The sequence below is a fragment of the Macrobrachium rosenbergii genome, chromosome 4, assembly GCF_040412425.1.
Source record: "Macrobrachium rosenbergii isolate ZJJX-2024 chromosome 4, ASM4041242v1, whole genome shotgun sequence".
In the NCBI taxonomy this organism is placed as follows: Eukaryota; Metazoa; Arthropoda; class Malacostraca; order Decapoda; family Palaemonidae; genus Macrobrachium; species Macrobrachium rosenbergii.
Window position 1 is genome coordinate 55,328,021 of NC_089744.1, and position 17,641 is coordinate 55,345,661.

General features: G+C 36.7%; 1 protein-coding gene across 1 annotated transcript; it reads left to right on the forward strand.

Moving 5' to 3' along the window:
* Positions 1-2,392: 2,392 nt before the first annotated feature.
* Positions 2,393-5,947, forward strand: LOC136838362 (uncharacterized). Its single transcript, XM_067103271.1, has 3 exons — positions 2,393-2,671; positions 4,076-4,557; positions 4,882-5,947. Exons 1-3 carry the CDS (start codon positions 2,530-2,532, stop codon positions 5,002-5,004), a joined length of 747 nt encoding a protein of 248 aa, XP_066959372.1. The 5' UTR covers positions 2,393-2,529; the 3' UTR covers positions 5,005-5,947.
* Positions 5,948-17,641: the final 11,694 nt, after the last annotated feature.

Consider the following 17,641-nt stretch of genomic DNA (forward strand, 5'->3'; position numbering starts at 1 on the left):
CTTGAAAATAGGATAGGATCCATCATTGAAAATAAAAGAGGGTCCATCTTGAAAGTAGGATATGATCGATCCTTGAAAACAGGATAAGATCCATACTTGCAAATAGGATAGATTCCATCTCTGTATAGGATCCATCCTTGAAAGTAGGCCTGAGTCACAGAAGGATGTTCCTATCAACAAGCCAAGAGGAGGAAACTAATGGTTAGCGACAGGTGTACGACTGTTTACCACAAGTGACTGTCATCATTTTTCCAGGGCTATGACTAACCGTGGGAAAAAAAACACACACACACACACACAGAGAGAGAGAGAGAGAGAGAGAGAGAGAGAGAGAGAGAGAGAGAGAGAGAGAACTGGTAAAAATATGACAGACTGAAATGTCATCGAATGGCCACGTGTTGCTCGATCAAAATTGTCATGCCGTGAGTCACTAAATCGACGCTGTTTGGTAATGAACATTTAGTAAATCATTAACTGGTTAATAAAAAGTCCTCTCTGTAACAATAGCTACAAATATTAAAGATAAACATATATATCGCACGTGGATAACTAGTATATCGAAAGCCCAGACCTTATACTTCAAGTTTATGTGATCATTAGTTACTTCAGCTCATTCAAGATCTTACGTACATTACCCTAAGAGTTTTGGAAATCCAGTTAAAGCGTAACATGATAAATGGTTCAAGTATTAATCAGTTCATCTATCTATTTAAGAAACTGCTGATATTGAAAGTTATTAATGTACCGAACTTCGGAGTCTGTCTGTGAAATTTCGAATGAAAAGTGGTTCCAAATGAACCCATTAGAAAGACCCACAAATGCTCGACGTATATAGAGCAAAAGTAATCGTCGATGCAGGTGCACGCTGAACTGAGAGAGAGAGAGAGAGAGAGAGAGAGAGAGAGAGAGAGAGAGAGAGACTGCATGAACTAATCAAAGACGTTCACCTCGTGGTGTTTTTGGCGAATTCGTCCAATCTGAACAGTTCGCAATAATGTAAGACTAACAGGTCAGAGTACAATAAAAACGGCTGGGTGGTGTCCACTGCTAGACCATAATCCCCTTAGATTATCTCTTAATCCTATTATACAGACCGTCAAAATATACCTGGACCTTCGTCCGAGCAGGTGCAGTCTCACTGGTAGAGGACAATGGGAACGGTGCTGGTGAATTAAGAAGGTTGAGAGAGAGAGAGAGAGAGAGAGAGAGAGAGAGAGAGAGAGAGAGCTTAGGAGGTACTTATCCCCTTCCAGCGACCCAGGCAAAGTCACCCTCCATTCCCTTCTCCTCCCCCCCCTCCTCCTGTCTTCCCTCCCTTCCTGCCGTCCACCAGTTCTTACCTATACATGTAACCACATCTCCAGTGCTGATGACCCTACCTCGAGTCTTTCTTACGTTATGAAATTAAAAAGGGTCAAGAAATCGCGAAAAGAACCCAAGAGCTGGTCCTAGCAGACATTCAGGGGAGTGCATTTTTAGTGCTGAAATGCATCGCATTTAAGTTCGTTATTCAGATGTCTGAGTATACTGTAGAACAGACGGAAGAAAACAGAACTGACATCTGACAGACTTTTATGATCATTGTTATATATTTCTTTTTGACACATCAATGATTTCAGTTTCCAGAGTAAAAGATACCTTTGGTGTTCATTTCTTTTCACCAAGAATTTCACATCACTTAGATTCTTCCATTCGTTTGATTCTTGGGTCATTAAAATCAAATGTAAAATAGGAGGAGAGAGAGAGAGAGAGAGAGAGAGAGAGAGAGAGAGAGAGAGAGAGAGAGAGAACAGGCCACGCGTCGAGACGTTAGCCTCAAGGCATAAGTAGAACTTGAATGTTCAAGTTGAGGACTATGACCTGCGCCCGCACTCTTACTCGTGTACCATTTACAGGGCCCTGTTACATTAGTCGTTGCGATGTCCTGTAATAGTACAAGAAAATAAAACAAAACTCACATCAAACAAAATGTTTATATTCGTTAAAAGCATTTGTATCTAATCATATGTTTTCTTTACAAAGGGGGTTGGGATAGCGAGGGTTTGGTGAGTAAGTATTACGTCGCCTGACCCAACTTCTCTCACAAGTCTGTTTACTGTTTGCCCGCCAAAATCCAGCACACGTGGACTACGGCTTTACCATTGGCTATCGCTGAACTCTAAGCTCCTCCCACACAACCTGATGCCATTGAGCTCTTTAAAGTTAAATTTTCTCAGTAAAGCATCTAGCTCTGGGGCCGAATTTTTTATTTAAAATGTTGTACACTGCATACGCTGAAAGACGGGAGCGAGCAACTTCTGCATTTTCGACAAACAGACTCAAATCTTAAAGTTCTACAACTTCTTTTCCAGAGGCGTGGCTAGAGGCAAGTAGTGAAGTGCGCGCGCACTTGTTCCTTAATTTACAACCTGTTACTGGACTGCACACTGGCAGGAAATCAGTTTCTCGGAGGATGTTACCCGAAGAAGAAGTGGCTTGTCGGGATAAGTATACTTGCGCTACCTGACTCGCGCCCTCCAGTTCGTAACAATGTTAGAACTCATAGTGAACGCAATTGCAGTGCCATTCGGCTACACGAGTGAATTCAACGAATCTGAGGCCTCTTTCTTTGGTGATTCATTTACATGCACGTCTTCTGGCATGTGGACGCAGGATTCAAGGACCACCAGTGGTAAGTTGAAGAAAATATGACAGTGTTTCAGGAAGTTTCAGCGAAATGATCATAAATGAAATCATACGTGTTGATACCGTAGACTTATTTGCTCTCGTACTGCTGGACAAGTTCGCCGTTCATTGTGCACAAATGCCCATTTGTTCAATTTGAATTTGTTTGTGATTTATCAAATAAGTCAAACAGATATACTGTTACAAGTAATGAATGATTATCTCGTGTACCAGCCATGTTACAGAACTGTTTTCTCACAAATATCATATTTTTCCTTTTAATGCATGTATATTGATCCATTCATCATTCTATGAAGAAAAACTAAAGCTTTTCGAGTAATTGTCTTATTTTTTTTATTTTTATGTAAAATTTAAGGAATAAATGAAAAAAAACTTATAACCACAAGTTTTCTTTGTTATTGCGGTGTGTTCAAGTTAAACCGAAGTCTTGTATATGCTTATGAAGCGAGATTATAATATATATATATATATATATATATATATATATATATATATATATATATATATATATATATATATATATATATATATATATATATATTGTGCATGTGTATATCTGTGTAGATAGCTAGCTAGCTAGCTAAGAAGGAAGACTGAAGTCAACGATAAAATGAAGAGACACCAGCCCCAACAAATCTCATATGACATAATAACCGCTGACTGTGACATGGAGACTGTAACTAAACTTGCGTGTCGCAAAGCAGAGTAATCAACCTATCAGCGACTCGTGGTTCTCTTTCGCCACGAGTTTCTGTCGCTTAAACACCGTAATTCAATCTCGAGAACTGTTGACCCTTCACCTCTCTTCCCGTCGAGCGCATCTGCCACTGAGTAGGTAATGCTTCTCATCAGGTGGTTTTGTCATCGTGAAAAAAAAGTGCGTTTGGTATTGATTCGCGGTTATGGCCTTGTCAAAGCACATCGATGAAACTGGTTTGGTATTTATGTGTATTGATAGAGATTAATTATCCTGTCTGCAATTTTCATAAGCTTATATGATAAGTGTGATAAAGTGTAATGCACCTCAATTTTTTTAGGTGTAAATGATTCTTGACCTTTTCGGTGTCAGGGAACAATTTGTCAGTACTGAAGGTTAACTCAAATTCATGATTGATACTACCTGGGCAAAGACGCGTGACTTTGCTAATTTTGCAATTTTCACTGTCCTTTTATTTTGTCAAAAGTTACTGAACAATTTCGATACGGTATTAATTCAAAAAAGCTGGTTCTCACTATCTAATTTGCGCCCTTTTTGACTGTTTTTGTCCAAATTTCTAACTTAACTTCCCTCTTTAAATGACATTTCTCTACGCAGGTGTAAAGATAAGATTTTGAAGTGTAATGAAATGAAGAATGTCAAAATTAAAACCCAATAAAATGTTATTTCTAGGTTGGTCGCTATTGCCGGACGTCGTCCAAAGCAACACGCCCCCTCCGTCACCCCTCAGGAGGGCACTGTCCTCCTCTTTCGTGTTCCACGAAAAGGCCCGCTCCCAAACTCAAGATTGCTTCAGACCGGAGGCTGGAGGTGACAGGGAGAGTTTGACTCCTGTACAGCTCACGATCAGTAGAACGCAAGAGGAAAAGAACAGCAACTCTAATGGGCATCATGTGTCCAGTTCATTACTTCATGAGGCCAATCATCCTTTAAGCTCAAATGCTGACAATGGCTGCCATCCTGATATTCCCGAACTGACATGGAAACTGCCAAGACTTCTCAGATCGCCCCCTGATCTCTGCCAGGAAGCCCTCCAAAAAGAGGTCGACATAAAGAAGGGGGCAGTTGCCGAGGTCTCCGAATACCGGAAGTTGTGTGCTGTTGGTTGTGACCTCCGGAAGATTGCTGACCAATTCGGGGTTGAGAACGCCAAGGTAAGGATATAATCCAAAGGTCTCACGGAAGTTTGGCATTTCATAAAGCACTAAATAAACGCATCATATAATGAAAGAATTATTTATACAACTGATGAGTGTGTAATGCTATATCCTGGAATGATTATTATTTAAGAATACACCTAACTTTAAATAGATGATTCATTCATTCTGTAGCTAAGGAAGGATTTTTTTTATGGTGGGTGTGTTTGCTTATCATAAATAATGCTTACTCAGCAAGAAAAAGACCTTGTAGGCAGAAGACCAGCTGAACATAGCAAAAACTTTTCTACATTCAACAATTGTCGTTCTTTCTCTTATCAGGTGAATGGCAAGCGAGAACAGGAGATGGAACTCAGGCTGACGATTCCAGAGGCTTTGACGCAGTGCGTCACTGTCTCCATCATGTTTCTTGTCTGGTGGAGACTCATTCGTAAGCTCCAGTGACACTCGTGGGATGTGACCGCCGTCCTGTCCTCTTCCATTCAATCGGGAAACCTCAACCAAAGGGAAATTTCCAATCCGTCCATTTACAATGGATGAAATTTGGAGATTCACCGACGACTGGAATATCCGAGATTATTTAAGGGGATGGATACTCCAAAGATTCTCAGGGGGGTGAGGGCTTCTAGATTTTGGATTTTAGGGAATAAGATGTCAGAGATGCTTAGGAGATGGGGGCACCAGACTCCAGGGGAATTCTAAAGAATAAAAAAGGACACTTTCTTGGGGTACTGGTATTTTGGAGATTCCGATGATCTCATTACTGTTAATAAGGTAATGTCCAATTACGGATTAAAATCAGTTTTGCATGCTGATGTATTTACTTAAAAAAATATTTATTTTAGTTTCTTTGGTTTGAGGAAGAGGGTTGTAAAAACATTACTGTTTATATGCTACATGAATGATGAATGTGAACATTCACTTTCACTACCCTTCTGTCTTTCACTGTAAAGGAAACGTACTGTAAAATATTCATTAGCTTCATTATCATGCTTCCAAAACATTTAATTTTCCCGGCCTTTCGACAAATATTCTGTTCAATACTCAAATCACCATCCAACGAAACCAGTCATCAAAAATGTCCGAGATTTTTCCAAACTAGTCACAAAAGTTACATACAGCGAGAACGCGACAGGAGACCTAAAAATAATTCCTGTAAAAAGTAATTTTCTTTATTGTTACAATTAATTATTGATGCACTGATGCAAGTACTAAATTTCTTCCAACTTTTCAACTTTCCGTATCTGTAGTTTTTTCGCTGTAGGGAATTTGTTGAGGCTACATCTCACTGTAGGCTCGCAAAGACTTGGTTTAGCTTTATATCATGCAATCGATGGATCTCAGTTTTTTATCATGTGGACTACCGGTCTTTCACAGAGGTGTGTGTTTGCATATATATATATATATATATATATATATATATATATATATATATATATATATATATATATATATATATATATATATATATATATATACACAAATATATATATATATATATATATATATATATATATATATACATACATATATATATATATATATATATATATATATATATATATATATACATAAATATGTATACATATACATATACATATACATACACCTTTCATTGTTAGTATTACTCTTATATTTTTAAGGTTGTAAGAACTTGATGCGAACGGGGAGTTTTCCGAAACGAATTGGTTTCCGTATCAATTCTGCATTAAGGCTTCCGATCTCGTAATTGAATCATAAATGCGAAATAGTTAGAGTTTAATTCCTAATCGGATTCGTTTGAGAAACCCCCATTCGATAAATGTAAGTTTCAGTTGAATCTATATTACTCTGTAAATAAGTATGAACGTAGACTCATAAGCATCTTAGTTTGTTAATTTAATAGTGGAAACTTGACAACTTGATAGATTAGGTCTACACAGCGAAAGAGGATTATTTCTTATTGAATACGTGAAATGAGTCTAACAAGTCTGCCAATTATAGGAAAAGGCATAAAATCTCCAAGTATATCACTAACGCTAGAAATAATCATTGTTTTTGAGTTCCTCTTTCAGTAATGATCTAATGTATCCGCCACAATCATCAAAGCTGTTTAACGTGATATTAATATGGCTTTTAATGTGCAGTTACTTCTTTTTCGGCTTTATACTTAAAAACTAAGCGGTAATTATATCTTTCTAGAAATTTATACTCTTTGCAGTAAAAGCATATACTATATTTTCTTTATTCTTTCTCTAAAAGAATAATTACTGTGTATGTATGTATATATATATATATATATATATATATATATATATATATATATATATATATATATATATATATATATATATATATATATATGTATGTATGTATATATCATATATATATGTACTGTAATGTTTGCCATTCTTGGAATATTTCTGTTTTTCACACTCCTTCAAAATAAGTTAAATTGTGGTCCTTAACTGCTTCTCGTATGTATATATGCAACATAATACAGCTTCGAGCAACAATGGCGTCATTATTGCCAGATCTTCAAGCTTGGTAGAGATGGCCGTTACTTCTGTCCTGCATGCATTACCTTACGGATGTAAATAGACTAAAAAATTGTATAGGCTCTTTTGAAGGTGATCCGGTCTCATCTGGCAATACTACTCTCTATAAACCCCTTCCAGTTTTTGTTTCTGTTTTGTTACCAGCTCTCAAAATGATCTCCATTATTCTTATTGTTTTGCGTTGTCTCTGAATGGATGTCTCGTACAGCCACTTCTCTGGAGACAACTTCTTAATTGTTAGTGCTAAGAGTTGTAATCTCTACGTTTAAGGTTTATTTTCTCACATTATGAATATGCTAGTCATGTCAGTATTATTATACTCTTTTCACATTTTTGACACTACATATATATATATGTATATATTATATATATGTATACACTATATACATATATATATATATATATATATATATATATATATATATATATATATATATATATATATATATATATATATATATATATATATATATATATATATATATATATATATATATATATATATATATATATATATATATATATATATATATATATATATATATATATATATATATATATTTTTATTTGGCGTCATTTTTAGTGTTATTCTGCGTATTTTCGTTTATATGTTTTGCAACAGTTGTACGTTGTCCTTGTGTTGTGTTTTATTTCTTAACTAAAATAATGTCTGCTTCATCTTTGGTTCGAAGGATTAGAAGCCCTCTACTGAATAAAAAATAGATATTATTTTGCCTTCTGTGTACTCCACTTTCATGATGTAAATACTTTATACACTTATACACAGTGTATTTCCTTCCAGCCAACGTTTGTACATGTTCGTCCTATGTATAATAAAGTGATAGGCTATATCTTCACTGCCAAGAATAGGGATCTGTATTGCTTTTCTCAGTGTTTGACTCAACTTCTGTACATTGTCTTCTGCTCAGTAGGAAATCACTTCCTTTTGTAATCTAAGAAGTGGGAAGTAGCCGTAAGAATAAGAATAAGAAAATGAGGCACATAATGACAATATGTGCTTCTAAATGTCAGCTCATTGATCATCTCCAAAATTATTCTTAGATCTACGAATCATTTTAGCATTAAGGAAAATCATCTTTCCAGATTTTGTGAACGTTTCATAAGGCCCTTCATATATATATTTGGTACTGAAATTTTGAAATAAAGATAAACAAGTTTTTTACTTATTTTGTTTCTTATCCTTTTTGGCCGAAAGAGAGAGATGAAAAATGTATAACGGAATATGTTAAATTATAAATGAGTATATTTTTGTACCGAGGCATTCAGTGCATATTTTCAAAAGCGGGAAAAAAATAAAATTATTTGTTGTGGATATATTTCCCCATCTTTTTCTAGACATATTAATGAATGACCAGCAAATATACACCGATTCACACAGTTCTACAACTTTTATTCCAAAGGCGAGAATTTCCGGGATTTCAAAGCAAAAATTATCTGAATTTCGACTTGATGTCACTGCGCTTTTGTCATACAACTAGAGAAACTGAAGGATGTTTTAAAGCTGTTGAAATGATAATTCCCAGCAGTTTATGGATTTTTACTCTGTGGGAATGTTAACCTAGGTTTTGATCAAATTTGTGTTTTTCCTTTTGAACTATGATGATGATACCTCGAAAATCAAGTGCAAAGTTTGGATAAAAGCAGTAATTATATGTGACAACAGAATCCCAAATAGTGCATGGAAAAATAATGAGCTACAGGAAATAAATTTTTACCAATTATAGCTTTTTCGCTTTAACGTCAAACCAGCTATACAGCAGTAGTTTCATTCACAAAGATACGATATAACGTTCGTCTGAATCTTCAAACACTAATGCAAAGCAAAGGAAGCATCTCAGAGGTAACGGCAAGTTAAGTTAAGTATACCTTAGTTTTACCAGACCAATGTTAATGTGTAATTAAAAGGTTTTAACTGTAACATCAAATGGTCAAAACAACAATTGTTTGAAAAATCGATACACAAAAAGACAATATCATATTTAAGGCTGACCTTCACAAGGCTGTCATTTCATGAAAAGTTACAATGTTAAGAACACACACGACAAACCCCCGCAGAGAGGTAGTGCCGTCAGTGCACCTCACGGGGTGCACTGTAGGCATCACTAAAGGTTCTTTGCAGCACCCCTTCGACCCCTGCCTGCAACACCTTTCGTTCCTTTTACTGTACCTCCATTCACATTACCTGTCTTCCATTCTTGCTATCCATCCTCTCCTAACAATTGTTTCATAGTGCAACTGCGAGGCTTTCCTCCTGTTACGCCTTTCAAACCTACCTACTCTAAATTTCCTTTCCAGCGCTGAATGACCTCCTAGGTCCCAGTGCTTGGCCTTTGGCCTAGATTATATTTTCCAAATTCCATATTCCATACTCCAAACGACAAACAATGTCAAGAGCATTCAATTAGCATGTATCAGGCATAGAGAGAGGAAAATAAATATGCGAAAAACGAGACCACTAGGTTTCAGCTAGTAGATATAATATGGAACTTCAAGTTCGCTTAGGACATTTGCAAAAGGGGTTAAAATGAACTGTAATGCCAACCTGAACAAAGAAGGAAGCACTCTCACCCATAAATAAAAAGCACACACACACAAAGATTGATTACAAACATCCTACTAAGGGATGAAAAAAAAATCTAGATACTGTAACAAAACAAAATAAAAACATTTCTGAAGGACGATCGATCTTATCCCGTTGACAATATTCGATGACGTAAATTTTATATTACACGTAAAAGCTAGTAGATGAGGCACCGGGTTATCGAGAACTATTTAAAAATAAAAAGAGTGGGAAGACCTTTCAACAAGTGCGCAATATAGCAACTGCCACTTTTATCAGAACATAATCACAGCGATTTGTCAACTTTACACAGTGTAGTGACATTCAGCACCAATTTGAGATGAATGCCTGTGATATATCACGAAGCTCAAAGCGTGAAGAGCCTTCCTAGATATAAGAACAATATCCAACATAAGGTTGAATACGTCCCACATAAATCTTAAGGAATTCCTCAGGGAAAAAATATGACCGAAAAAAAGACAAGGCTACGTGAATAGCATCTCGGAATAAACCGAAGGGGAAAAAAGCTGCACGGACAGGGTAATGTAAATAAATAAATATATATATATATATATATATATATATATATATATATATATATATATATATATATATATATATATATATATATATATATATATATACATATATATATATATATATATACATATATATATATATATATATATATATATATATATATATATATATATATATATATATATGTGTGTGTGTGTGTGTGTATGTGTGCCTGTGTATAATAATATATATATATATATATATATATATATATATATATATATATATATATATATATATATATATATATAGTCTTTTTCAGGCTCAGTTAAATATACGTAACCTGTTGGTTGAAGAACGACATGAGTAGTCGATCACTTACCTCCAGGATGTCGACTTAGTATATTTACTGTCAGTATATATAAATATATATATATATATATATATATATATATATATATATATATAAATATATATATATATATATATATATATATATATATATATATATATATATATATATATATATATATATATATATATATATATATATATATATATATAAGGAGTATTCACTGACTAAATACATTAAAAGATAGAAATATAGCCAGTTTCTTGCAGAATGCAGCTTCTAGCTGACTAGGCCTAATAACCCAGCCATTGACTATTGGTTTTTAATCAGTCATCAGCCAACTGCCCTGGGCTGAAGCTTAAAAGACAAAGAACTCAGCGCTTTAACCTTATCCATCATCCTGCTGGTAATTATTTCTGGTGCACCTCCAGAGCAGGGCTACAAATGTCGACTGTGGATTTAGTCTTTAACCTAAAGAGGTGTCAACCTACATAGCAGTAGGTGTTTGTACTCTGAGCCCAGGGTACTAGTCCAGGTTCTACAGGCCAGAGTGATTCTCCAAAGAGAGTCTACAGAGTTCACAGGTCTGTGTGCTTCTCCAGAGAACGCCTCCAAAGTTTTCAGGCCTAGGTGCTTCTCCAGAGAAAGTCTCTAGAGTTCACAGGCATAAGAACTTCTGCAGAGAGAGAGTCTCCAAAGTTCACAGGGCTGGATGCTTCTCCAGAGAGTCTCCAAAGTTCACAGGTCTCGTTGCTTTTCCAGAGTGTCTCCAAAGTTCACAAGTCTGGTTGCTGCTCCAGAGAGTCTCCAAAGTTCACAAGTCTGGTTGCTTCTCCAGAGATTCTTCAAAGTTCACAGGCCTTGGTTCTTCTCCAGAGAGAGAGAGTGTCTAGAGTTAAGAGGCATGGGCACTTCTGCAGAGAGATAGTCTCCAAAATTCACGGGTCTGGTTGCTTCTCCAGAGATTCTCCAAAGTTCACGGGCTTGGATGCTTCTCAAGAGAGTCTCCAAATTTCACAAACCTGGGTGCTTCTCCAGAGAGATTCTCCAGAGTTCACAGGCCAGGAAGCTTCACAGCGAGAGTCTCTAGAGTACACAAGCATGGACACCTCTGCAGAGACAAAGAGTCTGCAAAGTTCACAGGTCTGGGTACTTCTCCAGAGAGTCTCCAAAGTTCACAGGTCTGGTTGCTTCTCCAGAGAGTCTCCAAAGTTCACAGGTCTGGTTGCTTCTCCAAAGAATCTCCAGAGTTCACATGCATGGATGCTTCTCCAGGCAGTCTCTAGAATTCACAGGCCTGAGTGCTTCTATAGAGAGAATCTCCACAGTTCAAAGGCCAGGATGCCTCTCCAGAGAGAGTCTCCAGAATCACAGGCCTGGGCACTTCTCCAGAAAGAGTCTCCAGAGTTCACAGGCACAGGTGCTTCTGCAGAGAGAGAGTCTGCAAAGTACACAAGCCAGGGTGCTTCTCCAAAGAGAGTCTCCAGAGTTCACAGGCCTGAATGCTTCTCCAGAGAGTCTCCAGAGTTCACAGGCCTGGTTGCTTCTCAAAAGAGAGTCTCTAGAGTTCACAGGCCTGTTTGCTTCTCCAGAGAGTCTCCAGAGTTCACAGGCCTAGATGCTTCTCCAGAGAGAGTCTCCAGAGTTCACAGGTCTGGATGCTTCTCCAGAGAGTCTCCAGGGTTCACAGGCCTGGGTGCTTCTTCAGAGAGTGTCTCCAAAGTTCACAGGTCTGGGTGCTTCTCCAGAGAGAGTTTCCAGAGTTCACAGGCCAGGATGCTTCTACAGAGAGTCTTCAAATTTCACAGGCCTGGATGCTTCTGCAGAGAGAATCTTCAGAGTTCACAGGCCTGGGTGCTTCTCTAGAGAGTCTCAGAGTTACATGTCAGGATGCTTCTCCAGAGAGTGTCTCAGTCCAGGATGCTTCTCCAAAGAGTCTCCAGAGTTACATGTAGGGATGCTTCTCTAGAGAGAGTCTCAGACCAGGATGCTTCTCCAGAGTGAGTCTCCAGAGTTCACAGGCCAGGATGCTTCTCCATGAATCTTCTGTCTTCAGCTACTTTGAATTTGGAGGAGGCTTTCACGCCTCTTCCAAATTCAAATACGCAAACTCCCCTGGTTCCAGCTTCCTTGGACCCTCGGGGTGACAAATTTTATTATCTTTAGGGTGGCTGAAGACTCACAGTACTCTCTTATAACTGTGGTTCCCTGCACTCTAAAAATGAAGTAACTTCATCCACGTCCATCCAGGATGTCCGCGCCTTTCCACGTTTCATTATGCTTTATCGGCACTGTTTTTTTTTTTTTATCTTTTTTTCCAGTGCTAAGGCGCACTTCTACAAAATCCAGCACTTTATCTTATCTTCAAAGCTGAAGTTTTGAAAGTACAAAAACAAAACTTCTAATCTGCTGCTCCTTTAATTTACCCTTCAGTCAATAGTTATTCCACCGCCCCCCCCCTACACACACACATGTATATATATACATACACATATATTATATATATATATATATATATATATATATATATATGTATATATATATAATATATATATATATATATATAGATGATAGAGTTTAAATTATATTTCTTTTATTTCTTTTTTTATGAATTTAAGAAAACACTAGGGAACCGTCTACTGTCTTTTCATAAACCTCCGTACAGACTCCAGATTAATCCAAGTTTCCTTCATCTCTGCTGAAAGCACCAAATCCTCATAATAAATCATAAAGATGATCCCCGCGGCGCCCATTCTAAGGTCGAGATTAACTACACCAAGGCCTCCATTACTCGGGCCTGTTATAGGCAATTCGACATAACAAGACGCTTTTCAAGAGTCCCAAGGAGACCCTACTCAGGCGACGAGCATTGCTATTGTAGGATTCTCTCTCATTGCAAGTCAAGATCTCTGTCTCTCTCACAGGATGCGATTATGATTAATCCACGGTGGCTTTCGTTTCAAGGGATGATGCTTTTAAGAGGCAGCTTTTGTTGAAAGTACGTTGATTTCGTTAGTTGTTTTTTTAGTTTTCCCAATGCTTTGCTCGTTTAATGGAAAGCTAAGGTAAGGGGGAAATGAATAGGGCTACATTTTCCCCCACTCAGTTATGAGTAACAGAGGAACAAGTGTGCCCAATATAGACCGAGGCGTCATTGGATTATCCGTTTAATTATACCAGCAAAGCATAGCCACTTTATATGCAATACATGAGTTATGATCATGCCTGGTACTTCCATTACATAACACAGAAGTGGAAATCTATTAATCATAGGGAGGTACAACACTATACAAACGCATCAATGACAAATGGCGTCTTTCAGTTCATTATAATAATTAAATGACAAATCAATTCAGTGACTGAAAAGCTGACGAACAATATGTCAAAACTACTGGAAATTTAAAAATAAAACAAGATATCTCTCCCTAATTTCTTCTCTCGATTTAGAGACAAACGAAATAGACCAATTTTATCGGAAAATGTGAAAAAAACATACTAACATATGTAGCTGGTTTGCACTAAATGATATCATTGAAATGATTTGCCATGAACTGCAATCAAGAAGCAAAATAATTTTACGCACAAATACCAAATTATATCAATACATAAAGCAAACATTTATGATATGTTTGAAGCACAAATATATAATTTCCATCCGATTCTACCCTTAGTTTATTCATGAAAATTACGATAAAACAGTGACATACAGGGAGCGGGTTACCCCTAATAAATTATATATATTTCCATTAAAAGATATTTATAATATATATATATATATATATAATAATATATAAATTATATCCTACATATATACCTGTACATATATATACATATATATCTATATCTATATATATCATATATATATATATCTATCTATATATCTATATATATATATATACATATATATATATATATATATATATATATATATATATATATATATATATATATATATATATATATATATATATATATATATATATATATATATATATATATATATATATATATATACTGTATATATATATATATATATATATATATATATATATATATATATATATATATATATATATATATATAGAGAGAGAGAGAGAGAGAGAGAGAGAGAGAGAGAGAGAGAGAGAGAGAGAGAGAGAGAACTTCATTAGCAAATTGCTGGAGAGCATTCCGAAACCAAGGCTGTTAAAACAAGAGAACTTTGTTCATCATTTAATATTGAAATACACGTAAGACTTCTTGTGTAATTAACTAATCCAATCCATCAACTAACACACTAAACATGATGCATACGGTTTTCTTATAAGAAACCTCGTTTCAGCCGGTTTACCGCCCGCTCGTTTTAATTAAATTCACGTGATGCTCCTCTACGCGGGATAGTTCCTCGTTACCGTGGAAACGGCTCCGTAAACAATTCCCGAGAGAGACATCTAAGATGGAGGACGAAGGGAGATGTATGTGTGTTTGTTTGTGTGTCTGTGTATTCCTTTGAAGTATAACTTCCACGTCCCTTGGTTTAGGTTTAACTTGTTCTTTGTTCAAGAAGGCTTCTGTTTCACCCGTGTTCTGTACTTATTTATCTGTGCATTTGAGGGTGCGTTTTTATGATTTGGCAAGTTTGTGAAATATTCGCGTGTGTTACCTAACTGTGATTGTATATTTCTCTTGTGCTTCTCTGGGTATGATAAATCTCTTTCTCTCTCTCTCTCTCTCTCTCTCTCTCTCTCTCTCTCTCTCTCTCTCTCTCTCTCTCTCTTTCTCTTCGTTATTTCTGCTGCTTTGTTTACCTTTCATTCATTGTTAAAGTTTATGTAGGCACAAATGCACTGTTAATCCTTGACTTTTTTAAAAACTTTTTAAACATTGAAAGGCATTTGAATTAAGTTATGTTGCCTTTGTTCGTCATCTTGATATATTGCATATATATCTTGTAATTTACGTATTTCTTAAATGTACTCTCATGTCCCGAAAGGGCCTGTAACGCTTTATAATAAAATCTTTGAAATCTTTGCATAACTGAAATGTTTGTGTATGTGTTTTGCAATCATGGTTCTGTATCTTATCTCTCTCTCTTGAACAATTGAAATCTATCATCTCCAACCTAATTCTTTGGTCGGTTTTATTTTATTTTATTTTTTTCCCCCGAAATCCCTCTCTCCGTTCCATCCCTCCTCATTTTCCTTGTCCTCCTCTTCCACAACCCTTACATTACTGCCCCTCCGCCGTTTTTTTATGACGGAATAAAACACTCGTAAAACGAACCCATGACTTCCGTAAAAATAAATCCGCAAACAAGAGTAAATTTTATTAATGAACGCGAAAAATCAACGTATAAAAGAGAGAGAATGAAACTTCGTTTTATCCAGTGGCGGAAGGAAAAGGCACGGACAGAGAGAGAGAGAGAGAGAGAGAGAGAGAGAGAGAGAGAGAGAGAGAGAGAGAGAGAGAGAGAGAGAGATTCTTTGCATTAGAGCAATGGAATGGGAAACACGTCTCGTATATAACAAGTGCAAACACTTTCCATGACTATTCATGCAACGCAGGCAGCCTAATCTAGAAGAAATAGTCGTTAACGTTATTCGCAAAAATTCAATGTTAACATCCTTATTTTGTTTTATAACTCACTAATGAACCGACTTGCGACTGTATTGCTCTGGACTAAGCATGCCATGATTCAATGGTGTACTACAATGCATATCTTATATAATAACGTGTCAAAATTAGTGAGAAAAACATTCATACATAATACAGTAATACTGCAACTTCATATTATCATGAAACTGTACTCCAATGAAACTGTACCCCATGAGTGTAACCCTAATTTCCTAAAAAAAAAATTTCTCTTTTAAAATGTCCGCTTCGGGTTAGTCACTGTCCTTTCAGTTTAACGGTACAAAACAGGAGTGCAGCAGTTAAATAAACGAGTGCCCTGTCCGCTTGCCCTCGGGGGAATCAAAACCACCACACCACAGTTTAGAGAGACAGTTCCAGCGCCTGTTCTGCCGGACATTTCTGTGAGACACATCGCTGCAACACATTGTTGTAAAAACTGAGTTCCGTTACACCTACAGAACCTATTAGTTCTACTATCTTAGAAATAAATATACTACAGTTTGGAACTACTGTATCAGTACTTGCAAAGAGACTAAAAGGAGAGAGAGAGATTCTTGATAAATTCATGCGATACCTTAAACCATTTGAGCACCGATTTAATTACAGATGCCTTCATAGTGTAACTTAATTAATATGTTGAAAAAATTTCACAATGCAGTTGCTAGACGAATATCTCTGTAGAATCTGACGAAGAGTGTAAACAACATTCCAAAAGGGATAAAGAAAAAAAAAAACAGTAAATTTCACTTGGACTGCTTACGTCATCTCCGACCTTCATATCCTGATAGATTAAACTTCTCGCGGTGTATTTTCGGACTGGGAAGGAGTGCGTGGATGAATAAAGGTACGCGTGTCTCCTCATACATACATGAAGGGGTGTGCGTGTGCAAGTGTCTGCACACTTCTGAGTTTCCGTCCATTAAGGGCGTTTGTCCACCCTTCCAGTATTTGTCTGTTGTATTTTGAGCCTCTTCCTTTCCAATCGTCGCCACAGTTAATCCACGAGACGATAAGGGCCAGGCAATCACCGTTTACTGTGTCCCTGCTCTTTAAAACCCCGAAAATCTGAAAATAAAATGGGTTTACGATTTCCCGCCCTTTAGTGTTGCTCCGAGAGAGCCAATCATAAAAAGGCATATGCGAGGCAAAATTGGGGTTCGGGAGCGAAGGGCCAAAAGTGGAGAGAAAACGCGCCAAAAGAGTAGAGAAAACGCGCCAAAAGTGGAGAAATAACGCGCCAAATCGGTCTCCATATCGCGGCTCTCGATTCCTGAGGGACAATGGCCATTTCCTCTCGGCCCGCTCCCGCTGATCTATAAAATATTATTTATTTGAGATTTTTTTTTATTCCGATTCCAGCTTATTTTCTCTGCGGCGATCACCTGATGCGATCATAAAAGGAATGGGGGGAAAACATCAAAAATATAATGGATCTTTGTGACTTGCGTACGAAACTTATAACGAGGATGATCGAACATT